Raw genomic sequence first — 14,326 nt, 5'->3', positions numbered from 1 at the left:
CCAGCGATTATTTATGGCCGGGGTGAGAGCTGAAAGGGCGTCTCGCCACGTGCTTTGATTTTTATTTCCGTCCTTCCAGTCGACGAGACAGCGAAATCTATGGAGAGACGTGGAAAAACGGAAAGCATGGGTAGGTACGTGCACCCGTGTCTGGTATCTTTCTTTGAAAACTCGAAATTCTATGCGGACAAAAACGGAGCTCTGCAACGCCAGACGGAACGTTGTTCTCGGTCGCCATTGTTAATCGAACGTACGGGATCGACCACGTGCGATATTTTTTCCCGACGCGAATTTCCACCCCCGAGACCTCGGGGGAATGAATGCCGATAGATTGTTGAATCAGCTGCAAACTAATGGAATTTATCGACAAATCAGAATGCGCATTGAGTATGCATTATGTACGCGTACGTGGGTACGCTCAGCGGCGAGATAAATAAATAAAAAAAAAAGAAGGATAAAATTGACAACCGATAATATATTCCATTTCGTATAATCAACGACTTAATTCGCTCTTAATTAATATACAACCTGAATTCCTAATGCGTTACGTGACAATTTCAGCTTTTGTCAACGTGGCGATATATCACGAGAGGTTTATTAGAGTTTAGTGGCATTGTATTAGAGGCGAATGAAATCCGGCCTGGATATTAGATTGGACGAGTGTGTGAATTGTGCCCAGTTTCCGGAAGTCGCAAAACCAATTTCCGTTTCGCAAATGTACCCAGAGTAGGTGCCTCGAAATTTCGGTTGAAGAACACAGTTCACATTGCCACGTCAACAGTAGACTGTTGTAATTTGATATTTTCATTACGTGCAATATATTAATATATAAAATAATCAAATATAAATATTTACACCGCTTGAATGTTGGTTTTATTCACGGGTCATGTCATCGTTCTTTGTAGTTGGGATAAATAAAAGTGCACGACAATGCCAGAGCTTGCTCGAAAAAGCTCGAGCGAAATTCAGAACGAGCGGCTCGCATTTCGGAAACAATCTGTCGACTCGGAATAGGGAATTCCAAATTAAAATATCTTTTAGACATGAAAGAATAAAGGGGGAAGTGGAATAAAGCAACGAAAAAATAAGAATCATGGGGGTCTGTTCGAGGAATGTGGACATTCCGAGAATTCCATTCTACGCTTGGAAAGGATGGGGCTTTTTCTCGTTCATCGGGGTTCTCTTTCTGGCCGGAATGTATGGTTATACGTACTACAATGTAAGTATCCAGTGTTTATTAAAAAAAAAAAAATGTTCCCAATAGTCTTACCTATCCACTTTCATTTAGAGTGAACATTCTTGCCCTGCGATACATAATCATAAGGACGCGTTTTTCACTCTCTTTATTTTCCATAGAAAAACCCCTAACTTTATAAATCCTTGGGAGTAACGACGACCCTTGGAAGAGATAAGCACTTATGCAGATTATAAGAGAACCTCGAAGCTGCCCACGAAAAGCACATCAACCCCCGTTAGGCACTTAAATTAATTTTACTTCCCCCGCATGATTTTTGACGGACCCCGAAATTACGTAATTCATGGCACAATGTACTCACCTAATCACATAAAATTATAATACATTTCTTTACAATCTACGAAACCGGTAAAAAAAATTTTTCGTTTGCGACTTTTCCCTGAATTTCTGCTTAGGAAGATAAAGAACTTCCTTCGACTTAAGAATGCAGCCTTCCTCCTGGCAGCTCTAATACATGCATGTCCGCAAATAGATGTATGCACTCCGACTTGCAGTGGGATGTAGGAGCAACGTAGGAAAATCTAGTCCATGTGGGAAGTTTCTCAGCGGGCGACATGCAGACGGCGTTATTATCACGCGTCAGAGCTTTCGTATTCGTACGATTTACTGTTCCATGTCCTGTGTGGACGGAAACAAACACCTACGCTGTAAGCTAGCTGCACAGTACAGAGAGAAGATGCGCTACATCCGCCGAAAGTTAATTATTCCACGTCGCTATCGTCACCGGCCGAAGGAAACGGAGACGGATAAGGGAGGAAATATGGAGAGAGCAGAAAAGGGGAAAAGACGGATAAATTTAGGATAGAGTGAAAAACTGGTGAAGGTAAAAAATTATCATTACTTTTATTTAACCTCACTTACGGTGTTATCAAAGTACAGGAATTAGGTTTACATCGGATTCCGACTTAGTCGACGACGAGATAATCACTTCGATGGACGAGTACGGAGATATCTCCTGCGCTCGTTTAAAATCAGGCTTAACTTTGCGAAACTGCAGAACTCGGCCAGTAAAAATAGATCGTAGCCTTTTATGAAACGGCCCTTTTAATATGGCGTTGGTAGAAAGTTACTGGCTCAATTTCATTAACGCTTCTTCCCGGGATCGCACCTCGCGTTTTATCACAAATGGAAAGGACGCGCTTATGTGGTCTGCACTTCTGAGAAAAAGATAAATAAATATAGTACGGATTTGTAGGTGTCCAATACTTAACCCAGGCAGTGAATTATCACTATCACTTTTATTGCTGACATTGTGGTTTGATACGGCCTATCGCAAGGTGCGTTAAATCGAGATATAAATGGCGCGAAGTAACAATCGCTTTATACTTGGAATATTGGTCGGAAGTATTTCGTTACTTGGGTCGCCTTTCTTGGAAAGCCAGGTAATAAGAGGTCCTACCGTCTAGGTCATTTATGATAATGGGACGAAAGAGTCTTAAGCAGAAATAATAGGTTCCAGCGGAAGTCGAGCGTCCATTAAGAAAAACCTCCTTAATACGTCGTTGAGGCGTCCATTTTCCGAATCACTGGCCCGAGCTATTTTGCATTTCAGCCAGGTAGAATGAACGTTATATGTCAAAGGCAAGAGAAATGATATTCGTTATAAACTAGTCGTTGTCTTCGACTTCCGCCTTAACCACCTACCTAGTAATGACTCGGTACATTCACGTTGATTGCACGTTCATTCACCGGAGAGTTCTAGGGGCAATACTTAAATGCTCTTCAATTTTTCATACTTTATAATTATTCCACGATCGAACACCCAACAGCTATAAATGTTCTCGACGAGTAAAAGTAACGGAATACGACTAAGTGAATTTTTCGATAATTCTTATTTGTGTGGAATTTTGTAAACAAAACGTGCGAGATCGTTACCGCATGACGCCGTCTTCCAAACTCCGATTAAGCTAAAAACTGAAATTATAAACGCGCTATTTAAAATTTCAAACGACGCCATGTGCGCGCGCTTTCCAAACTCGAGCGCCGCCATCTGTCGGTGTTACAGTGGACTCTTAAACAGGACATTCCTCTCGGCCGAACGGTTAGCTTCTCTCCGGTGCCGTCGACCAATGAAAAGCCTTCTAGTCTCCTTTCCGACGTGACGTCATACCTGCCACGTTGGCAGGAGTTCGTCTCGATCCCGGGTCCGCCGTCGAGTGCGGTTCAGAGAATTATTCGGCCCGCGGATCCGTGTTATTTCCAAACGACTTTCTCTCTCCGTTCCTGCCGGTGAGCAGAGTCTCCGAGAGAAATGAATAACCCGTCGGCGAGAGAGCTGAAACCAGTAGAAATGGCGGAGCGGTGAGCAAGTCCAGCCGCGGAGGTGCCGTTAGGAGGTTAGGATCCGAGCCAAGCGCGCAGGGGAGGGGCTAAGCTGCCACGGAAGCGAGCCCGGCCGTCACTGAGCAGTCAGTCGCGAGCAGTTCCTTGAGCTTCCTCGTGAGTCCCTTTAAGTCATTCACTGGCGGTCCGATTTATTTATGGTGTGACGCGAGGTGTTATGTACTATTATCGTTAATTATACTAATAGGTACGTTTCGGATCTAGGTGGCCGTATTTGAACGTTGACTTTTCGGAGACTGCGCGGGTGGTTTTCTGAAGCTGTATCTGTGCAGTGTGAAGCAGTGAGGCAGGGTGTCGTCCGAGTGCAGCGACCACGAGTGTCGCGGTTCTCGGCATGTCGACGACGCCGGATATGAGCCTCATGGAACTCCTCTTTGACCGAGAGGATGCTCTCCTCAAGGATGAGGTCAAAGACGAAGCCTTCATGGCCCACAGCTGCAGAGACGATGCGATCGCTGTGAGTTCCTTTCGAGATCTTGCACCGAAATGCTGTGGATGTTACGTTTAGGTTTACATTGATACGTTATGATGGGAGTTGTTTAATGCCTATGATGTTTACTTTGTAATTTAAGATAGGAATTTGTTGGTGCCCTGAGCAGTGTACCGCGAAGAGGGGGGCACGTCGTGTTTATTATTAATTTCTGGATAATTTCTATTATTTACTACAAAATTACTGAACATTATTCTGACTAAGGCAATTAAAGTCTATATACTGATCTCGTTCAAAGTCCGCTCACAGCTCTAAGGATTCTCACAGAAACTTTCTCTTTGATGCCTTTCACTCTGATATGTTTTTGTTTCTCCTGTATTTAAGTGGGTTTATTTTATGGGTTTAATGTTATACCCTGCAGGATGCACTTTCACATATTTTTAATATTTATACATCATTCATCCTTATGTGAATCCAAATTAGGTGAGTTATTGTACACATGGGCACATTTTACAAACAAATATGATTCTTTTAACGATGAAGAATCCACCTTTGTTTTCTGATGTAATCCTCAGTTATGACCAGATCGTATAATGCGAATCGTTTCATAATTGCATCGCAAGCATCAAATATTAAGCAAGGCGCTACACCTTATTTAATAAATTTCAAGCATAGTAGAATTTTTTAAATTGAGGACTTTGCATAACAAAGGTTGAAGCTTGATCACGTGTTAACGTGTAACCAAACATAATCATTAATGTCAGCTAATGTAGATATTTTGAAGATAACATGCGTACATTCATCTCCCTTTTTTTTTTATCTCAACCGGATTTGAACTATCCCAGTCTTGCTAAGTTTTTATTTTAATACAGTGCTATCAGAACTCCAGCCTACGTCAGCATACCAAATTTTTCACGACCCAGTTTTGCAATACTTGGACACCACCCTGACGATAACAAAATTCATATCAATTTGGTGGTCTCAAGATATGTTAACCTCAGAAGAGACGAATATTTAGAAAGTTCAAGGCTGCACCGAAGGAGCTTTCTGCGATTTTTGTTGCCATCCATCTTGGCAATCAGATTTCTGTCCCAGTTATTCCACGTAAATTCTGAATCGGGCACTGCGCGTGTCAGTTATGTTTAATGTAAACAGGGCCTCCATTACACGTTTAAGATACTTATTATCGCGGCAAAACAAGTGATTCATGGAAATACCGCGTTGCCTTCCCATCGGACATTTTCCTGGTGCGCGGATTTAGGATATCCCGAAAACTCGCCGGAAATTTTCTTCTCTTTGTGACCTAATTCAATTAAATGAACTCTTGGCTGGTTACGATTTATTATTAAAAAATTAATTGAAATCATGTCGCGTGTTTGACCACCGTTAAACTTATACTATACGCGATGCGTTCCGGAATCTTTCTTGCCTGGCCTAGAGCGCTTGTAAGAAGGAACCCGTTACTTTACGGGACTTCGAACAGAGTAGTTCGGACATCCCGTGTCTTCATTCCAGTGAGATCAATTTTAACACGCTGATTAAAATCCCACATGCTTTTTCAACCAGCAGGATTGCCGGATAAAAAATACTATCAGGCTGAAAATAAATCGCGTCGTCCTTTTTATCTTATTCTTTTTACTTATTCCTGAAAACGAATGGCTAAGTGTTGGGCTGTATTTCGAATCACGTGTTTTTTCTTCTTTTTTTTTTCCTCCGAAATCGCGGTCACGTAGTAAAGTCGTGTAAGTGCCGGAACATGAAGGCAGCTAATAACTGTAGTTTCTGTCCGAGGGAAATAATAAAAAGCCCGTTGGTTTTGCGATACGAGCCGCGACCTTCGGCGGACCAGCTCGTTGTATAGTTTCGCATTAACATCTGAGTATCCCCGTTTTTCCGACTCCCCGATACGAATCCGAAGATCAAAGACCACAGATAGAAGCAAGAGCACCAAAAGAAGTTAACTCATTGTCCTTTTATTTGCATTTTTATAGCGCGTCGTCGAGAACGTAGCAATTTGTCGTTGATATCTGAACACGTGCAATCAATGGCTGTTTTGCATCGAATCGTGTATCTGAACTGTTGCACCGTTGTAAGGATATATATTTTTTTTTCTTAGGACATTTCGAATGTTTTTATCACGGGTGTTCCGTCAGGTAACTAGACCTCGTTGTCTTCCCTCGAAACGGGGGTACGCCGATATCCTCTTACGTAACGATATCAGGCACTCTCGCTTAACCGCGTAGAGGAGCAGATAAAAGAGCACTCCGGCCGAGAGACAAAATGGATATTTCCATGAAATTTCGTGTTTCTGGCCAGGTTATTAGAATTTAGCTCGCACCTGTGTTCATACACGTCGTAATCAGACGTGCAGATATCTGCACGCGAGGGTCACCACGTGTGTAGACAAGTGATGGGCAAGAGCATTATCGTTTCCCTATCGCTCCCGGCACAGTCGTATCGGTACGACACCGGCTAAGGCACTTAGGAAATCACGTCAACAAATTATTCTTACGAGACTTCTGACATGGACGATGATACCGGTAGTGTGGAAAATAGAGAATAAATAAAGCCATTGGGATTGACTTTTTGTCCGTTTTGTCTCACGACTTCGAGTTATAATTTTCGGAGCCATAGTTGCAGGTCGGTAGAAGGTTCAGTCCAGAAGCCTCGAGGACTGGAACTTCTGGTCCTTCCTTAATTGGCCGTAATATGAATTATCGGTATTATTCTTCTCCAGGGACTGGGGAACTCATTCGAGTCCACCTGCCGGGAACCGATTAAGAAGTTTTTCCCGACCCTCCGAACTATTAGCATCCATTGACAAAGAAGCGGTCCAAGCGAATCGCGGAGTCGCGCGATCTTGTACCTGGCAAAAGGAAAAGCTAAAAAGTACCATGGAATTTCTCTTCCCAGACGGAGGAGTGGCCGACGAATCCGGACGACTTCCTCGACTCGATCTTCAAGCTGGACAACCAGTTCAACCTGATCGAGCAGGACCTGGAGGCGACGCCTTCCTCGTCCTCGGACAGCGGACTCTCCAGCGCCCTCAGCCTCTCCTGCGAGCAACAATTGAGCCCATTGTTGCCCATCGAGGAGGACCAGATGGAGCTAAGCAATTCGGAGCTGAGTAGTCCTCAGGATTTCGTGGACTTTGATTCCTTGAGCAGTCCTCACCAGTCCCTGGCCAGCGTGGATAGTCCGGTCAGGTCGGTCATGAGTTCGAACCTTGGATCGCCGGCCACGGATCTTACAGAAGAGGTCGACTTGGAACACGCGGTGGTCACCGTGGTAGACCCCAATGTTATCGAGGAGACCATGGAGACCATGGAGACGATGGAGACGATGGAGACGATGGAGACCATGGAGACCACTACTCTGGAGCAACCCGTTGTTCAGCCTGGTAGGTTTCCTTCTCGAGCCACTATTTTTGGATCCGATGATTGGTCGTCACTTGCACGGCTTCGAGCCCAGGCGAATATCTCGGTCCTTAACTCGAGTCGAATCGCGAAACTATTTTTTTTAACCTTTTCTTCCGTTACACCGATGTTTCTCACCTAGATCCCATTCCCAAACAACAAACCCGGATAACGCCTCAGGAGGCTTCCTTGAACCTGGTGAACCTCGCGTGCAACGGCAAGCGCAACATCCGACAATTGATCAGAGTGACGCCAGTGGGCTCCGGAAATCCGAGGTCGATCCTACTTCCCGTCAGTCTGAAAGATATGAAGGAAGTCCGCACGATAAAGATCATCAATGCCACCCAGGCGAGGAGCCTCAAAGGGTTCAAGATCAATCAAGGGAAAGTCATCAGCAAGCCCGTTTCGGTTAGTTAGTTTTCCATTAATCGGTCTGTCAGGAGAGAAAATGCGCGCACGAATTTTTTCAGGCTAAGTTGAGCTGGGTTTATACTCGTAATGATCTTGAAATAAATTTCGCATTCGCAGATCAGTATCAAGCAGGAGGAATCGGGCAGCGAGAGGGGCGGCAACTCCAGCGACGAGGTCTCGGAGACCGACTCGGCTTATCCGAAGCTGAAGCTGAACGCCGAGGAGAAGCGGCTTCTGCAGAAGGAGGGCATCACCTTACCCACCCACTACCCCCTCACCAAACACGAGGAACGAGAGCTCAAGAGGATCAGGCGCAAGATCCGCAACAAGATCTCCGCCCAGGACTCGCGCAAGAGGAAAAAGGAGTACGTTGACGGGCTCGAGGACCGGGTTAAACAGTGCACGGAGGAGAACATGACCCTGCTGAAGCGAATCAAGGCTCTGCAGTCCCAGAACCAGAGCCTCGCCAGCCAGCTCAAGAGGCTGCAGGCTCTCATACAGAAGGGTAACAAGAGCGCGCAACCCGCGACCTGTCTGATGGTGTTGCTGCTCTCCCTGGCGCTGGTCGCCGTGCCCAATCTGCGGCCACCTTCAAACTCGGCCAGCAACGAGCTCTCCCAGGAACAGGAGCAACCCGAGAAGATGCCGCCACTGGCCGGTGAGTCGATCCTTCCAGGCCCCAGGAATCTGCGACTTTCCGGCTACATGGAGAAGTCGAACGCTCGATACCGCCGAGGTACCTCGAAAGTACCTTCGAGATATCTCGCAGCCTCTTTACGGGCGGTTTCTCCTTCGCCGATCTGGCCGACTTTTCCTCCCGTTACAATCGGCCATCCACTGTCGCCCCTCCGGGCCGATTGTAGCCGAACCGCACACGTGTGATCGATTTCTCATAACTGTAACCGCACTAGCACGCGTGGCCGATCCGATATTACGGGTCGCCGCGGGCCGTTGAACCCCTCCCTGGGCTTGTGAAAGGGGCCCGACTTTACATTTTGGCTCCGTTTCGTTTTTTTTTTTTTCTTTCCCTCGTTTCATACCGGCTTTCTGGCTCCGCGGGCTCCTGGGCCTCCTTTCGGGCCAGGCAAATTTCTTCCTCGATCCTTACCGAAGAGTCTCTACGTGTACCCGAGGTCGAAATAAACGCCTCATCGTCGAAACGCTTGGTAAATTCTTAAGTCGAGAATTTCGCACGCTGACGCGTACAAATTCCACCGCTCAAGTGAACCTCGTTACCTCGGAACGGTAACGATGTTCAGTCGACGATTAGTCGCTGCTGCTTAATCTCTCCTCGTCCGATTATGGGGGATTCTTGGATGTGCAAAACTGAGTATCCTTGAAATAGGTCAAGGAAGGCGTTCGAATCGATGACGCGTTGATACGACTCTATGGGAATTTTAAATTATACTCCTTATTTAGGCGGGGCGGAATGCAGCGAAAGATGTGTTACGCTCGGATTGGCGGAGTCGCGTTTTCGGTTCGTCTACTTTCTAAATGCCTCGGAAACAATCGCATCCAGTGCAGTCGGTACCTTCCATCGGCAGAACGGTTTCAGTCCGCCGACATTCGGCCGGGGCAAAAAAGGGTAATAAAAAAAAAAAAAGAGAAGAAAAAAAAGGCCGGCCACTTTCCCGCGGTGTCATCGACCGGAAACACCGAGTGCCCATTAAACGGGAAATAACGGTGTGCCGGTTTTTTGGCCCGCTTTTTCCAAATTAATCGCGATGTGTATCGCCCTATCGCTGGGCTGGTTTACACGGCTGCCAATTATCGGCCGTTCAAATGTACCGCCAGCCAAACCTATAACCAATCTCGCTGCCTCGATATGACGAATAGCTCCTCTTTCATAGTAAGATAATTCCAGAAGTGACGAATCACCCATTTGAATAGACTCTTATCTTTACAGGACGCATCCCCTAATTAACAAACGCAGCTAGTTTTAATTATAGCTTAAAAGAAAATCCCGTACAGAATTTCCAGAAGGGAGGACATATCTCGGCCTAAGTGTACTTGTGAAAAATATCAAGTAACGTATAAAATCTCGGATACAAATCGCAAGTAACTATGGGTACGCAATTGTCACTGTACCGAGAAAAGGGACTAGTAGACTGAAAAAATGATACATTGTTCACACACATATATATATATATATCGTTGCCCGAATAACATATAGTTGCAAGAAACAATGATTTTGTTGGGAAGAAAAATAGATGTAGTTGACTAAATCGAATTTTATTTATTTCGGCATTTCCTTGGACGTATTTGATCGCAGGATTTTCTTGTCGCAATGCATAATTATTCGAGTCAGCCAGCTTTTCTTCTTTTTTTAGGGATTTTTTTTTTCCCCTTAGTGCACTGCCGCCAGTGATTATCGTCGTATTAAAATTATCTGAGGGTCGCCCGTTCCTCTCTCGGAATGCCCTGTAACAATCGTTCGGTGGGAAAGATCGGCCAGGTCTCCTTCGACAGTTCGACCACATCCTGCTGGATTCTTCGAGGGGGAGAGAGAGGTTGTCGAACGAGTTCTACGCCTTCTAACGTGGCCAGGGACCGTGTGTCGGTAACGCCGGGACTCGGTGGTCGTGGACTGTAAACGAAAGGTACTCGGGCACCGTATCGGTACCCTCGAATACAGAAACGGGTCTCGCTAGTAAGTCACGTAGGCACCTCGTATTATCATTCCCTCGGCGATGACGACGGTAGGCCCTCAGGAAGGAATGCCGCTCGAAAAGACAGCGCGTACAAACCCGTGCCAATGAACTCACGAATTACTCGGGGCCCCGGAGCGGCTCATTAAATCGGCTTCCAAATCTAAGCTTCGAGGAACCCTCCCTTTACCGTTACACCCTGGAACGAAAGGAAATGTGATGAACCAACGCGATGGGCTAGGCGATGTCGACCCTTTTAGAACCCGCTCGGACCAATATTCAAGTTAAAATACCTAATCAAGGACGATTTAATGCGTGGAGTTAATAGCAGGATTTTTTATGGTTACCGGATTTTAATCGCCGGTTAAACTGAATTTTTTTTTTTTTACAACACGAATTTCACTGGCCCGAGATTGACTAATCGAAGGAAAAGTGGCGTACGTTAATTTATGGGAATGTATTTCTACTCTTCGGAGTGGTCGAATTTCTCGACTGGGAATCCCGATAACTGGCCTCGCCCATCGATACCCTCGTCGCCGATAAAGGTCTGGTCCTCGGACGTTATCGGATTCTCCGACCCTACTCGAGCCAGCCTTATCACGGCCGTTGAACGGCGCCGTTCCTAAAGTTACTCGGATCTTTTCCTTTACATTAGTCCCCGAATTCTTTCAGGGCGCTCGCGGAGTCTGCTGTTCACGAAGCAGCTAATGGACGAGGAGCTGCACCAATACGGAGAGGAACTGCTGCAAGAGGTGGAGGGCCTCCTGGACCACGATTACAGCCCCGTGGTACAGCTTCCGCTGTACAAGCGGCCGCGATTGGACGCAGACGCGGCCCCGAAGTACAGGTCGCTCCTGGAACACGTCGGGGGGACCCTTGGGTCAAAACCAGACTTCGCCGAGGCGAAGTCTCCTCGGAAACACGTGGAGCCACCTTTGGACGACGTCTGGCCGCCCCCGAAGCCTGGTGGGCAACCGGAACCAAGGGTCGTCGACAAGCTCGAGGCCTTGACCAACGAGCTGAAGATCAACATCTCGGACATGGAAGGCACCAAGACCATCCTTCTCAAAGTACCCAGGGAACAGTAGAGCGCGACGGTAGAACGGAAATGGGTGAGCTCTCGATTCCTCGACACGAGTTACTCGTGCGCTTTTCAACTATCCCAGATACCGAATGTACTGCGGATTGTACGAATAGAGGGTCGCCGATGGTAGGTGGCACAAGAGGGTAGGCACCATCGGCGGTCGGGACCGTAGGACCATTTTAGACACTGGGAAGGAGATTCGATCGACGTCTCAGATTGTCCAATTGGACATGGCGAATCATGGTCTTCGTAGGGTTTATCGCGACTGCTGACTAGTTTTACGGCTAGGAATACTTGATATGTAAGCAGTATTTATTTCGCCCTGTCGGCCAGGACGGTCCTTTACGTGGGTCGAATCGCTCTCACAGGATGGATTTATATACTATCTAAGACTGGTTTCATAAGATCTATGTCGAATATAAAAGTTTCACGTTGGCGTGGCTGAAATTGTAGAGGGCTGGGAATAAATCTCGTTCCTGTTTTTCTCATTTTTTTTTCTTGATAGCGGTGAAACTAAAATAATGATTCTTCTTCGGGAGTTGTCGATGGAAGAGTCTTGACAAAGGCGTTATTTAACGTCCCGTGATGTGATTATTGTTTTCCGACTTTCTCAGCCGAGAGCTGCGTAATAACTGAAACGACAATGGCGAGGAGATCGATTCGCGGCTCTCTTGAGAGATCATCCATGTTAAATCCGTCATTTAAGAAGGAAATTGCAGGCATCGAGCATTACAAGATACAATGGAAGTCATTTTCTACCGGGTATTTTCAAGGAGTATCGGTACTGGATTGGGTCTGTAAAAATATTCAAGATTTGTAGCACGTGTTGCATGGATTCATCGAGTAACCGCTTAATCATTTATTATCTGAACGGCATTTCGGGTGATAAAAGCAAGACGATTGGTTACGTCGTCTCTTGAGGTTCCCTATTAATGAGTATGAGCTCTTAAAGCATGTCTATTCACCAAGTCTCATTATTCTTCCTTTCATGATACGTTCACGTTGCCTCAGGTCAAGGCAAGCTATGACATCGTAAAATGCAAATCAAAGAAATCATGTTACTCTAACCACCTTCTGTACATATGGGTTGTGCGTTTCAAATGGCTTTTTTTAAATGTTTTTATGCGCTAGTTTATAGTATATATAGTACAGTGTTATCTATTGATATCGAGGATTTTTAACGGATATACAAACGGATCATTGCTGTTGTCGTGGGAGAGAGAATTTTGTGAATACTTTATCATACGAATGGATCGCCGCGGAACTAATGTTAGTACTTATAAGAGAACATTTATTTAGTCGCGATATAGATTGATTTTCGAATTAAGTCTTGTAGTCCTACCAGCAATTGTCGAGGTCGGAACGGCTTGAAATACTGCCGGGTGAATCTAACGTTTGCTCGGCCATTATCGAAGAAGGATCTTAGTTAAAGATGAATTTATCAAGATCGTTTATTTTCTTGTAGATACAGAGAGTATTTATGCGCGGATGTGCGAGCATTTTAAGCGAGATGTAATATGTAATTAATATACATATATGTACGATATACCAAAATATGTCACGTTATATTTTATCGAATGATCGAGCGACAACGTGCGTCCGGGTCCTGTGAAAGTGTGAAAAAAAAAAAAGGAAAGATTCGTACGTCCCTACGATGGGACCGTTTGATGGACTCGGGCGATGCTAATTACTCTCTCTCAATTAATTCATGATTATTCGTCGGCGAATGGATTTTTATCGTGGCTTTCCTGCGGAGTAGCTGGATGTGCGAATAGTCCTGCTTACTCGAAATAACCACGGATTATTATTATTTTTTTTTTTACAACTGTGGAATTTCCGTCGAGCGATTGATCCACGTTCAATTAACGTGATTTATTTTTTTTTTCACCGGTCATGGAATGCCGATGTACGCGAATACAGTCGAACACTCCTCGTGGACTCCTGTGGTGCTCCAAGTTTTGCACCGGTTTTAACGATGCTTAATTTCATATGATTCTCGGCGTGCCCCTCGGGTGTTAAGATAAGCTTACTTTGCCACTGTAGATGCACGGTGATAGTGATATATTCACGAAAGCTTTGGGTGCTTGAATTGTACATGCGAAGACTGTTAACGCGACGAGAAAGTACGTCGAATTTCTGTCATATCGTGTTAACGTCTTCAGGATATTTCGTCCCCCTTTTCGTGGTCGTGACTAATTCGGCTGACGTTTCTACTCGCCTAGGAATATCGAGTACACACAATTGTAAATAAAAATAGGATATACACATAGGCATATGAAGATACATATATCAATATATGTCGAGCGAATATTTCTTATGGATCGTTGATGATACTTCTTGAGAATATGAGTTCCGAGCTGAACCGATAACGCGGCTTAACGCGATATCCTTAGATCGTGTGAAAGCGACCTGTAACGCGACTCGTATGGAAGTAACGATATTTCAAGAGCAGCCGAAAGATATTCGAACAGCATGCCCGTTTCAATTGCTGTTATCGGGGGAGCGTATAAGTTAATATCGTGCCACACATTCCTATTAGTGTTGGTTTATCGAACACGGAGCAAAGTTCTATTTTTGCACATAATAAGGAGTGGTTGGAGATACGTCTTAAGTTGATGGATCGATGTGCGTGTAAAGTATATAATTGCATAATAAAGGTTACTAAGGATTTAACGTGACTATTATTTCGAGCTTCTTGTATTATCTTATATATCTCGCGGTATTTCGCGTTGTTACCTC

The 14,326-nt window shown here is 45.3% G+C and overlaps 1 protein-coding gene across 1 annotated transcript; it reads left to right on the top strand.

The window, feature by feature from the left end:
• The first annotated feature begins 3,383 nt into the window (after nt 1-3,383).
• Nucleotides 3,384-14,260, top strand: LOC105699783. Its single transcript, XM_012425074.1, has 6 exons — nt 3,384-3,694; nt 3,803-4,055; nt 6,942-7,428; nt 7,587-7,852; nt 7,973-8,513; nt 11,176-14,260. Exons 2-6 carry the CDS (start codon nt 3,933-3,935, stop codon nt 11,589-11,591), a joined length of 1,833 nt encoding a protein of 610 aa, XP_012280497.1. The 5' UTR covers nt 3,384-3,694; nt 3,803-3,932; the 3' UTR covers nt 11,592-14,260.
• Nucleotides 14,261-14,326: the final 66 nt, after the last annotated feature.

The sequence above is a fragment of the Orussus abietinus genome, unplaced genomic scaffold (assembly GCF_000612105.2).
Source record: "Orussus abietinus isolate OABI.00-Male unplaced genomic scaffold, Oabi_2.0 scaffold19, whole genome shotgun sequence".
NCBI classification, from domain to species: domain Eukaryota; kingdom Metazoa; phylum Arthropoda; class Insecta; order Hymenoptera; family Orussidae; genus Orussus; species Orussus abietinus.
The sequence above is the reverse complement of the archived record's forward strand: the minus strand, read 5'-3'. Positions and strand labels throughout refer to the sequence as shown.

What these genes read in the sequence shown, in the direction of transcription:
- LOC105699783 (XM_012425074.1), top strand. Translation starts at nt 3,933, where the DNA reads ATGTCGACGACGCCGGATATGAGCCTCATGGAACTCCTCTTTGACCGA. An exon ending in GCAGAGACGATGCGATCGCT is followed by an intron (nt 4,056 to 6,941) that starts GTGAGTTCCTTT and finishes TTCTCTTCCCAG; the next exon opens with ACGGAGGAGTGGCCGACGAA. An exon ending in GCAACCCGTTGTTCAGCCTG is followed by an intron (nt 7,429 to 7,586) that starts GTAGGTTTCCTT and finishes TTTCTCACCTAG; the next exon opens with ATCCCATTCCCAAACAACAA.